This window comes from Vanessa tameamea, chromosome 2 (genome assembly GCF_037043105.1).
Source record: "Vanessa tameamea isolate UH-Manoa-2023 chromosome 2, ilVanTame1 primary haplotype, whole genome shotgun sequence".
Taxonomy (NCBI): Eukaryota; Metazoa; Arthropoda; class Insecta; order Lepidoptera; family Nymphalidae; genus Vanessa; species Vanessa tameamea.
The window spans coordinates 10,867,638-10,887,367 of NC_087310.1; the positions used below are offsets into that span (position 1 = coordinate 10,867,638).

At 29.3% G+C, this 19,730-nt stretch overlaps 4 protein-coding genes across 5 annotated transcripts in view; 2 read left to right on the top strand and 2 right to left on the bottom strand.

The window, feature by feature from the left end:
• Window positions 1-19,730, top strand: part of LOC113401991 (protein rolling stone-like) — a 234,273-nt gene that overhangs the window by 12,539 nt on the left and 202,004 nt on the right. The gene's annotated exons all lie outside the window — the stretch shown is intronic.
• LOC113401964 (superoxide-generating NADPH oxidase heavy chain subunit C-like) lies at window positions 759-10,417 on the bottom strand. 2 transcript variants are annotated; one of them, XM_064215292.1, is made up of 10 exons: window positions 10,309-10,417; window positions 9,918-9,979; window positions 9,183-9,846; window positions 9,038-9,074; window positions 8,854-8,963; window positions 8,275-8,784; window positions 7,813-7,899; window positions 7,097-7,225; window positions 6,708-6,850; window positions 759-1,273 (listed from the first exon to the last, which is right to left on the bottom strand). In XM_064215292.1, exons 1-10 carry the CDS (start codon window positions 10,322-10,324, stop codon window positions 1,169-1,171), a joined length of 1,863 nt encoding a protein of 620 aa, XP_064071362.1. In that variant the 5' UTR covers window positions 10,325-10,417; the 3' UTR covers window positions 759-1,168. The 2 variants fall into 2 exon arrangements, with proteins under 2 accessions (XP_064071362.1, XP_064071360.1); XM_064215290.1 differs by having other exon boundaries at window positions 6,708-6,856.
• LOC113401966 (uncharacterized) lies at window positions 11,057-12,307 on the bottom strand. The gene is made up of 5 exons (XM_026642056.2): window positions 12,010-12,307; window positions 11,682-11,916; window positions 11,459-11,556; window positions 11,267-11,389; window positions 11,057-11,189 (listed from the first exon to the last, which is right to left on the bottom strand). Exons 1-5 carry the CDS (start codon window positions 12,171-12,173, stop codon window positions 11,057-11,059), a joined length of 753 nt encoding a protein of 250 aa, XP_026497841.1. The 5' UTR covers window positions 12,174-12,307.
• On the top strand, window positions 13,165-19,334 carry LOC113401965 (alkaline ceramidase). Its single transcript, XM_026642055.2, has 5 exons — window positions 13,165-13,401; window positions 13,573-13,729; window positions 13,810-13,909; window positions 18,289-18,426; window positions 18,517-19,334. Exons 1-5 carry the CDS (start codon window positions 13,309-13,311, stop codon window positions 18,836-18,838), a joined length of 810 nt encoding a protein of 269 aa, XP_026497840.1. The 5' UTR covers window positions 13,165-13,308; the 3' UTR covers window positions 18,839-19,334.

Genomic DNA, 19,730 nt, shown 5'->3' on the forward strand with positions numbered 1-19,730 from the left:
AACCTATGATATTTATTATGAATTTTCAAAACACGGAATTTTGAATGTCGGTGGAGTTGATATTGGAACTTTGGAGGTAAAATCACACTGGATAATATAATAGTAAATTTGAGTGTTATATAGACATATTATTCGATAACTGTCTGTATTGCATATAATAGTAGAGCAATAAGGAAATCGTAGGCATTATGTAAATATAAAATTTGTTAATCCTTACTTCTTCTTCAATTTTTTTTTTGTTTTGGCTTTTATTCGTGCCAAGAGGGCACCGATTATTTCGCCAATGTCACGTGCGATGGAGAATTATTTTTCAATTGAATAGAGTATAGCATTATATGATAAAATTCTTGATGTTGGCATCCCTGATCGCAATGTCACTTGTCAACATATTTGTAAAATCATTCAAATAATAACTCAACTTAAATCTTATTTATAAAATATCACATACACAGAATAAACTACTATTATTTAAGTACTAAATTATAAATATGAGTAAGTTATTACCGGTTATTAGCATACAGTGGGATTGGAATGATGTTCTGAGGTAAGTTCTATTGCATTAACATTTTCAGGAATTCTTAAAAAAATACATTTTGTAATTCATATATTAAATACTTATCCCAATTTTGAATGTCTCATTGTATACAGATTGCCGAATGAAGAGGCTTGGATATCGTCAAAATATTTAAATTCAACTAGTACTCACGATAAAATAAGGACAACAGTAAATAAAAATGATGGAAAAATAAAAGTCAATCTATCTGATAACTATCAATTTATTTCACTATCTAATTTAAGTCTTGTTATTAAACATAATGAGTCTGATCTGAAGGTTGCGTTTGTTGCACCAACAAAAGCACATAATGTTCACCAGAAAGCAGTACTTTCTGTTTCTACAGCTGAAAATGCTTTAGCAGTATCTTCATGTGAAGGGGATAACCTTATTGTTTGGGACAGCAGGACAAGTAAGATTTTAAAGTACATCTACAAGAAAATATTACTTTGATTACACACATATATTTTTAAAATAAGTCACTTTAAAAATAAATTAGCCTAATAAACTTTCTTACTGATTCATTGTAGCCATTTAGTTTAACACAGTTGTCATCTATTGAGAATAAGTGATCAGCTTAATGTATTATCTTTTTAGATGAGAAACTTTTAGATCTCAAAGGTCATGGAGGCCCTGTTTACAAATGCAAGTTCTTCCCTTCTGGCGTAGTTGTGATATCTGCAGGAGCTGATGGTAGTTGCAGGATTTGGTCTGCTGAGTCTGGAATAAACCCAGTCACATTAATAGGACATACCATGTCAGTAGCGGATATATGCATAGTTGATAAAGGGAGAAATGTCATTTCTGTTAGCAAGTAAGCTAAATTACATATCAATACAAGCTTCTATTTAGTGTAAATTGAATAAACGGTATAATATATTTGTGTGCCTGTGACTATATATTGTATATTTTGCAAATCAATATTATTATTTATGAATAATTTAAATAATTCTATTACTTTTTTAACTATGTTTTGGTTTCTTGAACATTTAATAAAGAATTATGTATAATGTTGTGAATTAAATTCTTTTCAGGGATGGTTTAGCCAAGTTATGGGATGTTGGTGAATCCAAGTGTCTGGATAATATCATTCAAGCAGAAGGACCAATAAATTGTTGTGCTCTTACTGTTACTACACATAAAGTTTTGGTTGAAAATGATAGAGAAGTAAATCCTAAAATATTTTATACTAGTATATTATATTCCAATGGCAGGAGTAAAAATAAGTAATCCTTACTAATAGCTCCACCTTAATATGTACTAAGAACAGTTCTTGATAAATCTTTACTTCTAATATATTGTTATTCCATTTATATTATTACTTATATTATGCTTCCAAAATTGCAATAATTATTTGAATCTTGACCAATTAGCAATGTCAAGGTCAAATTTGTTTATTAATCATTACTCCTGCCATTGGAATTGGTTTAACATGGATTTACATTTATCTAATAATTTAATAAAATTTGTATTACTTTAATAATAATAATAATCATTCAGTCATTTTTGTGATTAAAGGTAAAAACACCAAACTTATCTTCCTAATTTGTTCGTCAATTAAGATAAAATTGAATACAATTAAGAACATTGTAATTAAAAAAAAAAAAACAATTAAACATCTAAACCTAAAATCCCTTTCTTCACACAAAAGAAGAAATATATTTTATCCTTTTTTGCTAAATAAATTTCAAGCAAAATTTAATTTAATATTTATAATTTGTTTGATGTCAATTGTTACTTCATACAAAAGAATATCACTTTTTGCTCAACGACTTAAGTTCTTAAAATCTCTGCAGGTGGCGACTGGTGACAAAATTTTAGTGGTGGGTTGTGAAAATGGCCTTGTTATATGTGCTCATGTAGCAAAAAGAGAAGAAATATTTAGAAAACAGCTTGGCCATGCTTTTAATGCCTGTAATGCATGTGCTATTGTTGATCGAACTATTATTATTGGATGCAGTGATGGAAAGGTATATATATATTAAGAAAAGTTTAAGATGAAGAATGTTAATGCAATTTTAATTGCCTTTAATATATATGAATCAGTATTTTATTCTGTTTGTTAAGAATCACCTTAACAAATCATAAATAGATATGCATGTATTCTATTGGACTCATGTTAAATAGTCACCTTAAGCATAATTACACATTGTCATAATAAATATTAATTATTCCTTCCATGGGAACTAAATTGTTTATGAATGTTTTTTACTGTCTTAATCACTCTTAAAGTCATAACACAGTGTTATAATAAAAAAGTATATATTATTAGTGTAAGCCTCCTCGATGGTGTCCTTCCTTGGAGTTGAATCTTGCTTCATACCAAATTTCATCAAATTCGGTTCATTGATTGGGATGTCTAACAGCAATAAATAGACAGACGGAGTTACATCCTCATTGATAATGATGTTTGCATTGCTATTTGATAGAAGATTATCTTACAAGTGGTTAATCCCTAGCCAAATAAACTTATTCACTTAATAGTAATAGCATATAAATTTTACTGCTTTAACTTTACAGATAATATTGCTCAATCTTGAAGGATCGGTTATAAGTGAAATTCATGAATCAGCAAGTCCAATTCTTAGTATTGCAGCATTACCTAATCAATTATTTATTGTTGGAAGACAAGATGGTAATTGTAGTGTTATATCCTTACAAGAAACATTCTCTTTAGTTAGAGTACAACTCACTGGATCTGACTGTGATGGAATAAGGGATTTAGCTTTTAATGGTAAATGGATCTTTGCTGGATGCCGGGATTCCTATATAAGGAAATATGATTTTAACCAAATTAATGTACATTTTAAATGACATAAATAAACATTAATACTAGTTTAAGATATATAATTAAGATTAACATTAAAAATGTATAGAACCTTCTAGGCTACAATTTAACTCTTTGTATATTTTAAAAAAAGAAGACTTATAAACATGAATGAAAGTGTGTGTAATAAAGTTTATAATTATAATAACCTGTGTATGTGTATATTGAATATTTTTTCTTTTATGTTTTTTCAAGGAAAATTTAACTCATTTAGAGTGAGAATTAATCTTTAAATCCTTCTGTTATATTCTTATATATAACATAAAAAATATGAAATAAGATAATTTTAGTATAGATTTACATTGATGATGACATAACTCAAATTCGAACAACTAATAGATCCGAGGCAGTTAACCTAACGAATTACTAAAATTTTATATTTTCAAATTATCCAGCATTAGAAAAGAAATTGCAGATTTTAGTCAAAAAAAAGGTCCTGTGCGATATCTTTGGTAGAGATTTGGAACAATCTGCGATATTTTTTATGGATACACGAAAATATTTCGTATTAAAGTCATTGAAGTTGTTATCGGAACATTGGAAGTAAAATTCAAGTGGATTTATGTAGATATATGTGGAATAATGTTGTATTATTAATAAACTTATATTGTTAGATTCATATGCTAATCCCAGGCATTAAGGTTTATTTTCTATAGGTAAGCACCATGTATCCATAATTTCCTAAAATCCTGAATAGGTCGGTAGGTTATAACACAATAACACGGAAAGAGGGAGAGTCAACATTCGAGCGGCATACCGAATTTGAAGGGATAGCACTCGAAATTCGATAGACAGTTCAGTTTAGATATGTTTGAATTTTTTGTGGACAAAATACTTCCAAGTTCTAACAATAATTTTGCAAGGGTTCGAGGAACGTAACAGTTAACAAATATTTATTAATTATTCGGATTTCATTTACTGTGTGCATTACACTATAACAAACGCAAAAACATCTTCAAGCTTATTTAATCGCAGTGAACCTGTTTTTGCGTGAAAGACAATAACTAAATACCTAAATTATTTAAAAAGCAATAAAATCAAAAAATTAGTGGCTATCGATAGTTTTGGCCTATACGATTGGACTATAGTATCGATAGGATTGTTGTTTCAATATTCAATAGTATTATTGCTCACGGAGAGCTATCAATAAGTCAATATTGTCAAATGTCAATAGTATTGACTCGAGACGATACTGTCAATGTCTAATCGATAGTGGACTATCGATACAACACTAGTGTATTTATACTTCAAGTACTTCAACTTCGTACCTGTTGCAAGTTGTAGTGATGAAGGTAAGTGAAGGAAAAAATATTGAAAATGACTGATAATGATAATGTCAACATGGAACTCTTAGACGTAAGAAAACGTAAAAGACGCCCGTTTTCGTCAACAGAAAAGACTTTAATTTATAATACATATAACGCTTTAAGAAAGTCTTGTCCCTTAGAAACTGCTAACAATGAAGTAGCACGAAATGTTGGCCAATCTATGGGAATTCACTGGAAATCAGTGTTAAGTATTGTCAGCGAATTAAGTGTTAATGCAGAACCTTCATCACCAAAGAAAAAGCGGCCAAGGCCGACAGCAGACCAGAAGATAGATGAGTTTACGAAATGTGCCCTTAGAAGAAAAGTCTATTTTTATTATTCCAACAACGAAAATCCTACTTTAGATAAAATTCTGTCAAAAATAAATGAAGATGTTGATTTACCGATTTTCAGTAGAACGACTCTGCATCGTATTTTAAAAGCACTGGGGTTTAAATACACCACAACAGGTACAAAAAGCCTGTTATTAGTAAAGCCAGAAATTATATTATAATCCTAAAAATACTTGGAAAGAAAAAGAAAAGTCATCAAATTATTTTACAAGGATGAAACCTGGATAATTCTCGCCATGTTTCGAAAAAAATGCGACAAAATATGACTATATATTCATAGATAGAGGTGTTTGCCATTTTTAGTGGAAATGACTATCAGGTATGTGCTCAGAGTTTATTAATAGGCTGTTATCATTTGTTTTGAAAACTAAGGATGTTACAATAACTATCACTAAGACATGAACTCAATAATATTAAATAAATTAAAAAATCCTTTGTATTTGTTATCAGTAGATTTTGTCTTTTTTCTTATAATAACATAGTTTTGACTTATGTGATTCATTGATTTGAGATAAAATATGGGCTATTCTGGCTAGACATTGCTGCTAAGCTGAAAAAGTTAAAAATCTTTTTTGTATTACAGTGGGTGTATTCCTGAAGGTGCCATTGTGGATAACACACTATATCATCTAGGATTCTATAATCTGAATTCAAATACAAGAAAAAAAATACATTATTGACTGACTTCAAATGAACAACATATGGGATATACAACAAGAATTAGAAATTGTAAAAGAAATAATCTTCGTTAGATTTAAGAAATAAACTGTAGATGTCATTGCATACCCAACCCATTTGCAGACATGCTGGGTTGCTAAACAGACAATGTTCACTAATTGTTAAATAAACACGAATAGTTGTTTGTGTAGGTCTAGTTCTGCTTATTTTATGCATGTTGTTAAGAATTATTCTTATCAGAATGCCAAAAATATAATAGAATCATTTATAATTTAAGTTTGGTCCACTTTTTGATTCTGAAGAAGACAATGTATGATGATAAACACCAATTTAGGTATATTTTATAATGTTAATTATTGTAATATTTATAAATATAGAATGGTACAATTCAGAACAAAGTACCTCTGGTTTTCAGTGTAGTTTTGAAATTAATAAATATTTCAGTGTATATTACTTTTACAGCTCAAAACCATTATAAGATTATGTTCCATAAAAAAGTTGTTTTTATAAAAAATTATGCATAGTGATTACCTACCAGCATGTAAACCTTCCCCTTAGAGTAGACCGTCTAACCTTTCTAGCCATACGCATAGATAAATGAGATGCGAGTTTGACTAGTGAAATGGACTATTAAAATTATAACTCGCCGTCATATTTGACTAATTTCAGAAATATGTTCGCGCGTATTATCTAATACGATTAAACCCATGGTACTGTAAATTTAAATGTTAATCCTTTTCAGGTATTTTTGGTTATTTATAATTATTTTTCTGTTGGATGTGTGATATTTTCCATTGTCATCAAGTAATACGTAAACAGAGAACACTGCTAGATTCGCCGGCGCGCGAACCCATCACTAGCTATAACTTTTTTTTTTTTATTACACACTGATATAGTAATGAAAAGTATAATTAAACTAAGGAAGAATTACTTCGTAAGAATATCTTTACACAAGAATTGTTGATGTATGTAAAAAAAAAGCAACTTACCCTAGGCTTTTCATAAAAACTTTTATAATTAGTAATTCCTCTTCTAAGTCTTTTGCTTATTTTTCTCCAAGTTTTAGAATCCAAATCGATGTTAATTACCAGCTTGGTCCACATATACTTATTATCTTCTTTGCGTTTATCAGCTACAACTTTATAGACTATATTTAGGTTTTTATTATTTTAAAATAATGATTAAATGTCGACATTTAAATTCAAATGTTTTATCAATTATGACAGAAAAAGTGAGTTAATAACGTTTATAAGTAATCCCATACTCAGGTAAAAAATTAAAGATTTTTTCACCTTTTAGTCCAAATTACAATAAATTTACTTTTTGGGAGCTTTTGAAAACAATTAATTTAAATAATGCTTTTATATAATCTATTTACCTTTGTGCTTGAACGATATGATGTAATTACACGTAATTTCCACCCATTCTATCCATAACTCCAAATTTTGCATCACGTTTTCTAATCCATGGCACCATTTTCGAATTTCAGGTTCTTTTATATCGTATCCTTCAGGGAGATTCATATCTTAATATGTATACTATTAAATTTCTTATAAGAACGCAAGGGATTTAATTTAATTATGACATGAAAAACAATATAATAATATTATGTTGCACTAAATAATATATAATACACAATATACAATACACAATATATAATATATAGTACACGTAGCATATATATTCAATTGTTAAATATGTCTCATAAATGGTCGACGTGGGTATAGTATAAAGTTCATAATAGTTTTAATCATGTAATAAGAATGTAACGATACAAAAATTACATAATCTTTGAAACTCTGTCGCATCCTTGTAGGATTGTGCAAATCGAAAGAGTGGAAGTATGTTTAACGTTAGTCACTATAATCTGCTGATCATTTATTCGTTATAGTCGGTTTCATAATATTATCATGAGATAATCTCTTGACTGATTTCGTAAAGTCATGTTATATATACCATAACTATGATCATAAACTTTCTCAGACCCTGGCTACCGACGGCCAGTGACGGCCAGTGACGACCAATTCAGAACTTTCTTGTCAAAAAGGTGGCACAGTAAATTTTATAGAGACAAATACTTTATAAACGAAATACCTGTAATGAAAGTACAACAACTGCATATCTCTTTATATTCTTTAAAGATTTTATAGTTCGGTAAAATGTCTACTGTTGAGTCGATTTCTGTAAATATAAACTCATATAGGTTTAAGTAGGTTTTAAAATATGTAATATGAAAGTGATTTATTTGTGATCTAGAACAATGAATATCTTGTTATGAAACTGATGAAATATGTATATATAACCACAACTTATGTTGTAAAAAATATATATACATATATAATTATCAACTATAGTCCATTCCACGAGTCAAACTCCTACAGAACAAAATCGGTCAATGGTCGATGCACACGGCTAGATATAAAATTATAAACTATACGAATCCTAAGAAATTATTTGGTTACTTTAGGTCACGCGCTTTAACCAATAAGCCGACATGGACAATCTCCTTTGGGAGGTTGTTTCGTGGAATGTTTTTCATTTGTGTTCTTAACTTACGTTCAAAAATATTGTCGATAACTTCTTGTTCTGTTTGTATTGATTTTTCATGAGTTAGTATGTTATAATTAAAATTTTCTTTTGGATATATGTCAATTACTGGCATACGCTCTATAATCAGTTTTACAGCAATATTCTCCTTTTCAAATGTATCACTTTTCGCTAATTGTTCTTGTACTACATCAACATAATATGGTGTTGTTACTGCGAAATTATTCTGTTTATAATATATATTTTTCGTATTTGTATAATTTTCCCGTGTATATTTTTCGGTTTCAGTTATTACTATATTTCCTTCGTCTTCTATTTCCTCGTTTTTTTCTGCTTGTATTGTATGAGTAAGTGATATTTTTCTGTCTTCATTCGAAATGTTATCTTTTTCATCGGTTGTTAATTCTTTCTCTTCGTTTTCTAAAATGTTTCCAAGCGACATAATAGACTTACTGACGCTAACGGTAGCTTTTAATACGGGGAATTGTAAATTTTCAGGCCATGACTCATCGGCGTTACCTATTAATGTAATATCTATCAGATATCAAGCATTATAATTATGACATCAAACAATTTTCATACACTTACTAAGCAAATGGTCATTGGCTGGAGCTAAGTGTAATTCAGGTTTTATACTTCCATCTTCGGAGAGGTTTATTGGCATATGATAATGACCCTCACGAACATAAATACTATTGCTGAAAATCATTTTTATTATTATTTTAGATATTTAAAATCTTTAAATGACATATTTTTGTATTATTATGTTTACCTATCGTCGCTTATGGCTGTTTTTCTGCTGTTAATACCTAAAAATTAGTTTGCTACATAAAAAGGTCTTAAATAAGTTGAATTTCATATTTATAAATTGTACTTTTGTATTCAGCTAAGATTTATGTATCACTTTAAGTTATTACCGATATTTAAATTAGAAAATTTTACTTTTTTAATGCTATCATCAGGAGTGGTCTGCATTTCTTCTTGGCTTCCATTTCTTAATATATTATTATCTGCACCGTTCACGTTATTTTCCACTTCTGTGCTAGTTTTTATTCCTATTAAGCCTTCATCTGGACTCGCCATAATATTGATTTGTTTAGTTATATCGCTAACATCTAAGTTTTTGCTATCATTGTCAGTGTTATTTGTATTATTTATTTGCGAATCAATCTCATTTACATCTAATTTCTGAACAACATCAACATCACTTCTGTTAAAATGATAATCAGATGCTTTATTTTCTTCTAAGGGTGCATTAGAATCTATTACATTCTCATAATTTTTTTCATTTATATCATTGGAAGTATCCAATGTTGCATAATTTTCATTTTTATTCACACTGTCTTCTTCAGCTGTACCCAACGCCTCATCATTGTACGCTATATTGTCTAATATATAATCTATTATTGATTCATTCTCATATTTGTTATCCACGGTATTGGCACCAATGCCATTTTTATTGCTCTTACTTTGTGTATTTATTATAAGGCTTTGTTTTTCAGTCGAAACTGACTTTGAAATAGATGATAATGATAGCTGACTTATACTTGAGCTAACAACAGCCATGGGTTCACAAACAACCTACAATTGTTACTTTGTATTAGGAACATTGTTTCAAAAATATTAAAATGTTAGATACATTAAAAACTTACCACAACATTATCGATTAATTGGTCGATCAAATCCCATACCGGCCCTTCTACTTCTTTGAGTTCTAGGATGATACATACTTTTTTTAATACAACTTATTAGTTTTTTTTTGTGTTTGTTTTAATAATAAAATTCCGTACAGATAAGTTCCGTACACGAAAAATTGCGGGATCAAATTGGGCCAATTCTACTGAGCTTTCACATACTGAATTATTATTCACAATTATCATTATGTTCGACAATCAGTTATATACATCGCGAAAACCTGTATTTGTTAGACGTTGTGGAATAAGTTAAAAGTCTCCATAAAAGAGGAGTTGTCTTTTGCTCAGCGGTGACTATTTACCCTACGGTTTGTAACCTGTTTACTACTATAATATGACAAGACTGTACCCTGAAACTCTTCCATTAATATTTTGTGTGCCGATTCTTCGAGTATACTTGTAATCCAAATCGTTATCTTCACAAAAATAAAAGTTAGATTTTAACATATGAAGCTAATAGTAAATAATGTATTTTTGAGTAAAATTTTAACGTATTCTTGATACATCTTAAATTGATATAGTATTAAATTCGAAACCGCCGTGAAAAAGGTATATCAAAGTCTGGTTTCATATCTTATCGTTAATTGATTCAACCGTTTGAAGGACCAAAATACCATAAATTTAACAACTATATATTTTTTTATTAATGGTAAATTTGGTCCGTTTGGTTATGATGATGTCCTGACCGATTAAGGAAATGACAAGGGAGAATAGCCTAACTACTATACACAGGATACATTATATAATATATGATATACTGGATATGCAAGGGTATAAGCAAACACGGGTGCAATTTTATTATCTTACTCTCATAATCCGATTGGACGGCAAATCCGACTAATACATAAATAGTTCAGGCGCAGGACCTTTACAGGTTTTACGTTTTTGCTGGGGCATGGGAGTTCACGCTTTTAAATTCTAGACACCGCGCTGCTACTGAGAATTTTTCAACATAATAACCCTATAACTTATTATCAACCCGGGTCTCGGGATGAAACAGACCTCCCAAATCGATACAGCAAATATGGTTTATACTACCTTAGATAAACGCTAGGTTTTATATTTATATAACATTTACAAATAATTTTAGCGGTGGGCTATAATGATTTTCTACTTGCCGCATCTGCTATTTCAGTTTGAATTTTAATATTTGTATTTAATTCAGATTTTTTTGGGTTGTACAATATACTTGTAATGTCTTCGTTAACAACTTGCGACAATGTTTTCAATCTAGAAATATAAAATAAGTCTCAGTTCACTTTGTGACTTGTAGAATATAATGGTCTAAAAATTCATTATTGTGTTACTGTGAGTCCAAAGTTAAATTAAGTGGTCGTTGTAACTTCTGTATTACTTTATACGACAATAAACCGCAAAATAATTTTATTTGATCTTGATGTTTCGTATTTATGTATCTTTTTGAATTCAGTCTGTAAATAAAATTAAATTCAATTAACAATTCTTTTTTACTTTCCGCGTCCAAAACATATGCAGGTTACCGAGACTTTGATGACTTTTGCCTTTTGAAACAATTAATGGCATCATATATTTTTACGATTGGCTTTTCATCCATAACAATTCGTCTTAACCTTTCTACCTGTCAAAAACGCAAACAACAAACAATAAATCAAGAAATCTAATATAGTATATATTTTAAATCATGTATATATATCAAAAGCGCTCAATTGTACTATAAATCATAAATTGTCATTTCATGCGTACCATGAAATCAGGAAGAATATCTCTATTGCTTCTCCAAGTTTCCAAGCAATATCTTTTAGTTGGCACAGATAACTGCATTATTCTCATGGGACATCTTGTTTTAGTGCGTTGGGATAGGATTTTCTTTCTTGTTTTCCTTATAACGGTATGGTCTCGTATGTTATGTTTCCTGTATACAGTGCCTTTGTAATTGCTAGTAAATCCAAATCCTGTACTAAAGTCCCTTTCATGATTACTAAAAAGGGTGATTAAATGCGATATATAAGTTTAAGTTAGAATAAAAATAGTGACGCAGACTAAGATCAGAAATTTTTAATTTTAAACTTACCTTTCCAGATTGTGCCAACGACTTGTATTCGAGCATGATGGCTCACCAACATCAATATCATTGATGTTATTGGATATTGGACGCAAATTAATTTTTTTTTGTATTATATTTATTCCTTTTAGTATTTCTCCATCAATAGTGTTCAAACAGTCAAAATTATTCATTATTATATAAAGTATTGCTTATAGTTTATTAACTGTATACCATGTTCAAATTAAGCTATCGTGGCGCCCTATTGTAATTTTACACTCACAAAAATTTACTTCTTGATGAATACCCCAAATTTATCTTTGTTAGATATTTGTTATTTCTAAAATTAAGTTAATTTTTTAAACAAACTAAATCTATAAGGCTCTGAAATCAACCTTAATTAAACGCTCAACTTTTATTGAAGAATCAATGTGGTTATTATGAAGGTATTTTAAGTTTTAGATTTAATATTTCGTCACTCAAAAATATATTATCCGTATTAATAATTTTAGTATTAGAATTATATTATATTATTTAAACATGGTTATGAGACGGTAAAAAGAAAAATAACTTAACGGGGAGTGTGTATGTATTATAGTGAAGCTAAATAATCATTGATACAGAAGGAAAAAACATTTGTAAAGCTATAACTATGTTCACATCAATTAATGAAAACTAGAAGAAAATATCTTAAGCTTTAAATAAGATGTTGATTAACGTTTATACGAAAATAAAGACGGAACGAGGGACAAGTCATTTGCAAACGAACAAGCCTCTAGTGGCTTTCGTTGTTTTTTAACAATTCACTACGCATCGTCAATATGTTAGGTATAATTTTATATGTCTTTTTTATTTTAATAAGTATGTGTAATTTTTCGTGTTAACCTAAGCAGTTTATAATTATCTCTATATTAATTTATTATGTTCTATTTATCTAATAATATTTATTGTTACTATTATGAAACCAGTAATTTCATCAGATAGTATTCATTAAATGGAAATCGATTTTCATTCGATCATTGCGAGTTGACATTATATTTCAATTGACAACTGATGTATCTAATATGACAAAACGCTTATTGTAATATGTCAAATTTTAACAAATACAAACATCAAACGTCAAAATAACACAACACTGGACGGAGAAGAATTAACATTGATGATTGAACATCCTACTGCAGTGACATATATTTCACGTGAATTATAAAATTAACCTTGAATCAAACGGGATAACAAACAGCAAATTATAAAATAAATCTGCTCCTTGAAATTATTATGCCTTAGTAATAATTATCATAAAAAGCCTTTGTTTACAAACAATAAAAAAAAATGTGGTCACATTTAGAACGTGGCAGTTCCCCAGTGGACTGGTGTGAATCGAATTATTCTATATCACCAGTTATAGCCGAATTTGTCAACACCGTAAGTACCTATAATATTTTTATTTATAAATTCTCAAATACTTACATACTTAAATCTGATTAAAAATCATGGAATTTGTGAGGAAACTAAAAATTTATTATATAGTTTTTCACAGACAATGATATTTAATTATATTGCTTAGTAATTATCTATTGTTAATTTTTTTTTCAGATTAGCAATGTATTGTTTTTCTTATTCCCACCAGTACTCATACATTTATTCCAAGAATATGCCAAATTCTTTAACCCAGCCATAAATGTTCTGTGGGTTCTTTTAATGGTCGTAGGACTGAGTTCAGCTTATTTCCATGCAACACTGAGTTTAGTGGGTATGTATGATACATATTACTGCATGAATATGTCCCTGTTTTCTGTAAAACCCTTTTATGCATTAAAACTATTTTTTTAGGCCAATTACTTGATGAGCTTGCTATTTTATGGGTATTCATGGCTGCCTTTGCAATGTTTTTACCTAAAAGATATTTCCCTAAATTCTTAGGAGGAAACAGGTAAGATATTTTTACTACTATACTGTTCTTATAAGTTAATAATTGAAGACAAATCAATAACTGATAATTTAATTTGCAAGTAAAAAAAATTATATTTTGAGCCCTTTTTAGTTACAAAGTTTTTATTGAACAAAAATAGCCCTGACCTTACTACACCTAAGTACACCTAGTCATCTAAGCCTATAGCTTAACCGCCTTATGATATGAGGATTATACAACTATACATAAATATTTATAATATTGCTATGGATACAGAACAAACAAATATTTAATACAAAGCTATTACAAGCTTCTATAAATATTGAGTCAATTTTAAATTGATATTAAACACATATTTTTTATTTTTATCTATTTATAATATATTAAATATAATTAGAGTCTATCGTAATATTATTGCAAAAATTAATTACTTTTACATATTTTTATAAACTATCGCATCGCATCAGACTCGATAGTGGGTCGTATTAGGTGACGCAACAAACATTTTTCGTCTTTTGTAATTTTGGGTAATATGGCTACAAAATGCACGATTCTCATTTTCGAAAGGCCAACAGTATCTATTAGTGTAATGAATTATCGCTTAAATTGTTTTCCTAATATGATATATGAATAAGCTACAGGCAATTAATTGACTTACGAAAGTCATTTTAGACGATTTCAAAAAAGGTAGCACAAATGCTAACAACTTCGGACCTGTTTATTTGTGTGTAATTTTTAAGATATTTTCGCCGATTGTTAACCGGGTTAAATTTTATGACTGAGCAATTTATATTTGTGGTTCCGATATAAATTAAAAGAAAATCTTCCAAAAGAGTAAGAAGGTTATAAAAACTAAAGGAGAAATCGCTTAGAACTAAAAAAAAAATGTATCTACAACGAGCTTACTTATGGCTGATACATAATTTGAATGCAGCCTTAAATTTACATACAAAAAAATATATTTAAATTGTATATAATAAAACTATCTGATATAGGGGAAAACTAAATCTAACTCTAACGAATATGTTCTCTATAATACATTTTTCACGTACTTAGAAATAAGATTCTTAGTCTAAATTATTTTCAACTGCGGCTCGATCAAGAAGTGGAAACAGCTTCACGAAGAGTTGATTGTCGACATCTGATTATCTTAACAGATTAAAACAAAGTTTCTTAATATTGATATTTATAAACATTTTATACGTAACGTAACGTACGTGATGTCAATTTACTTATGTTTTGAATATTAAAACTTATTGTATACTTTATACTTTTACTTTGACGCAAAAATCCTTTAATATTGGTATAAATTAATGAGTTTGTTTCGGCTAAATTTATTAAATCTGGTACAAAATTATCAATCATCATGCAACGTTTAAAATTATGCAGATTATTTAATTAAACCACTCATTTCGATTCCATAATTACTTCAAACTGAGGTAAAATTCATACATAGTTAGCAATGATATACTAAATATTACCGTTCTTGTAATTGTGCCAAATTGTGTAGCACGCATTGTATTGTGAACAAGCTTCAGTCTCAATATTATGAGATTTTTGCTGTGTATTGGAGTGTATTGGAATTACATTTTTAAATATAAGAATATATCAATATAATATGTATAATAGCTTTATAATAAGCAATATAACCATTTATATAAAATGTAGAAAATCGTCTTGGTTGTTAAATTTGACTATACCTACCTAAAGCCTATTCCAATGTAAGTAGGAAAAAAGATAAACAAATCTTAGATTAACGTATTTCATGCGATTTGCTAATAACTCAGCTATATTATGCGCTACTAAGAGTTTATGATTAATATATCTTTATTTATAATACAAGACTATTTCACTTAACCACTTATTTCCACTTAAATTTTACTCCCAAAATTCCTATAACAGTTTCGTCGACGTTCAAAACGCCATTTTTTCGCAATTCAATAGTTAATATCATAGATTAATCAAGCTCTCAACCAATGATATCGCGTCAATTTGCTGTCAAATGTTGTTTACTTTGATTTTTTCCTGTTACGGTTGGAATAGAGTATAAGTAGGTTAGTCATGTACAATATTATCAACTATGATAAGATAAATTTGGTACATAAAGAAACTAAAATAACAAACATGAAAGTCTATGAAAAATATTATATTTCATTACAAATGAGCGTATTTAACATTTTTTAGTAAAATTAGTATACGAACGTAGATGTAATAAGAAGGATTTGTTTTTGAACGTTCCTGTTTTGAAAATAGTCTATTTGTTTTTAATTCTGTCCTTCGTAATCTGTACGACATGCATTAAACTGGGGCCCGATTCTACTAATTTATAACGCTTTCCACACATACCGTGGAATAGTCCCCTTATACGATAAAGAGTTGTGACCAATATTTATATGATAACAATAACTAACTGGTCAATTGGCGAAACATATCTAAAATAATTGACGTAGCTAACATGTTTGTCTTCATATTATATTAGAATAGAAATAATAATACATAATTAATTAATAATAATATATGGTAGTTCAATCGCAAAAATATTCGCATTAAGAGGTATATAGATATAATTACTTAGGTGTGCCCCTCGAATTTAAATTATTGGCGAAATGCATTTTGCATTGAGAATAAATGTGCCTCTGTATTTATTATCATACTAAGTATACAATATAAAGTATATTAATTGTGTAAAAAAAAAATTACGCGAAAACTAGTTGAAAAAAATTACGAATAGGTGCCTATTCCAATGAAAGTAGGAAAAATGATAAACAAAAATTTAGATTTTCGTATTTCATGATATTTGCTAATTTATGATTTGGCTAGATATATTAGATTTTATGATTAATATGTCTTTATTTATAATACAACACTATTAATCTTAACTACTTATATCCATTTTAATTTTTACTTCCAAAATAAACTATACTAACTACAAATCCATAATGAATATCATAGATTAATCAAGCTCGCGACCAAATGATATCGCGTCAATTTTTTTATCTTTTTTCCATAATAAATAAATTATTATGGGAATTTTCCAGAATAAATGTACATGTGACATGGCATTTTTTTCCCCTGATATTAAGTTTTAAAACCGAAATTAATAAATATCATAAACCAAGCTAAAAATAGTGATTTTATAGTAGAATTACTAGCGATTGCGTTGTATGTATTCAATGTGCTTACATAAAACTGCCGCTACCGTTACAAATATTGAATCTTTTATTTGGTATAAGGTAACTAGCTCAAAACCTTGTACAAGGTTATAAAACAAATATAAGAGCAGAAGAGAAGATTTGTAAGCTTCTTTATCTATTTACTCTGACTAACACACAGATCTCTCCGAAATTTGATATCTTCGCATAGAAAGTAACAATTGCGCACCGCACCATACGTCAATGTATTTGCACTGTCGACCAAACATTAGAGCCAAGGGTGATCTGTAGACCTTGATAAAATAACCTAAAATTCCTATTATAAGACTCATTCGTGAAATCGAAAATCAAAGACGAAAAGTCAGAGAAATCGTAACCTAACTTGGAACACAGTTGAATGAAATTGAACATTATTTTTGATAAGGCACAATCGTAAATATTTTATGGTCACATTAATGCAATATTCGTGTTTAACGTTAGCAAATTTAAATTACGTCTGAAATCTCTGTCATTGGAGGACCATCGACTCATTTTCTATTTATGACTATTGTACCATAATTACTGGGGCACGAAGTATAATTTGCAAGTTAATTTCTATGGATATCTACATCAAGCATCTTAAAATTAAAAAGTAAATAAATATTTTATTAAATTAATAATTAGTTATTATTCGTTTACATCAATAGCAAGTGAGTGACTAGTCGCCGCCTAGTGGTTGATAGCAACAGGGTCGAGCTATTCGATCTTAAACCTAAGGCCTTCTCTCCCTATTGAGAAGGAAATTTGCATTTCCTAACAAGGTTTTCCTTCATCACCGAGCATGAAATGAATTATAAACTCAAATTAAGCATATGAACCCGCAATCATGGGTTAAGATTATTGTGTTCTAACCACTGAGCCATCTTCTGTTTCATCATTTATACTTTAGTTCTTATATCTATAATTATGGTATAAAACCAATACAGGATTCACACTTTACAGTAATAACACTTTGTACGCCTTATTTCATGTACTTGGATGACGTAAATCTTTATTCGCCTGACAAAAACACTTATCAAATAATTGCGTCAAATGTAAGTTGTTCCTTACAACCTTGGCTATTTTTTCTACGTCAATTAATTTACACCATTTGTTACTCGTTCCTATCCGAATAAAAGATACAGAAAAAAATATTTTTTGCAACATTATTGTACCTACCTTAGTTTCGTATTATTGTAAGCAATAAAATAATAAACTTTTCGTTTCCAGGAGGGTGTTAGCATTCTATTCGAGTGTGATTTCTGTGGTGTCGACGGGACTTCTAGTGATGCACCCGAAAGCGAATGCATTTGCTCTCATGACGCTTGCTTTACCAGCAATCGGGTTCTTGTGTAAAGAATTAAACAGGTAACTAATATTTACTAAATATACACAAAATTACAACAATGTACAAAATATACATATCATTATTAAAGTGCGTAATATTCTTCCTTTCAGAGTAAAGTGTGCACGCGTTTATCGTTTGGGCTTGCGATGTGTGGCGGTGTGTTTCTTAGCAATATTCTCTTGGATAATAGACCGTATGTTCTGCGATACATGGCTGTCCATAGATTTCCCATACATGCACGGTGTGTGGCATATTCTTATATTCATAGCTAGTTACACTGCTCTCGTTCTCTTCGCATACTTCAACGTGTCTGAGGAGCGACCCGAACAGAAACCTCAATTGAAGTATTGGCCCAGTAACAATTTCGAACTTGGCGTTCCGTATATAACTATAAAACATCCGTGCAAGAAAGATACACATTTAGCCATTTAAATGGTTCTATCTGTCAATGAATTAGTATTGAAATGCAAGTAATGCAATCAAATCGTATTATAATCGCACGTCAATCTAACAGCAGCTCGACATGTTACGTTGAATTTAATTTTTTTGTTTAATTTGTCAGATGTATTGAATATGTCTGTGAGTGATAAGACACGTTTGTAAGGCCTTTTTCTTCCTAAGTAGAGTTAGATAACTTTGTTTTGTGTGATCCTAAAACGTGTGCCAATCTGTGATTATTAGGCTACTCAAGTGCAATGATAAAATTAATTATTATTATTTTTAAATTTATACTTATTCATTTTATTTTCATGACAGCAGCTACCTGCACCTACACTTGCAATAGCTCGACAATTTATTATCTATATAAGTATATGCGGTAAGATGTAAATTATTGGAGCTGAAATATCGATGTATTATATGTTAAGTCGTACCGTAACGTATGCACAGAATATGGTCTTATTGATGATAGTTTTAGAGAATATTATGAACGTTTAATAGTCTTCTGTAATCTAAAATAAAATTTCATTTTTTTTAATATATGTATTTAGGTAAATGTTACCTTTTTTTAAACACAATTCACACTCAGGCCTTTTTTTAAACTTATTAAAGTAGTGTTTGTCACATAAACAAATAGAAATCATTGATGATTTTTAATGTATTATTTTTTTAATAAATATCACAAATATTTCTATCTCGTAATTTGATATAATTGTGCTGTCGATGTCTTTGGATTAGCTAAAACAGAGACCATCCCTACGACATTATGAATCTAGACAAGATATAAAACCTAGAACATTAGGTTTTATGTCTGCTGAAAATGTTCTAGATTGTTTAGAAAGGTACAATTTGCTTAAAAAACCGTGTATTTAAAACAAATTTAACG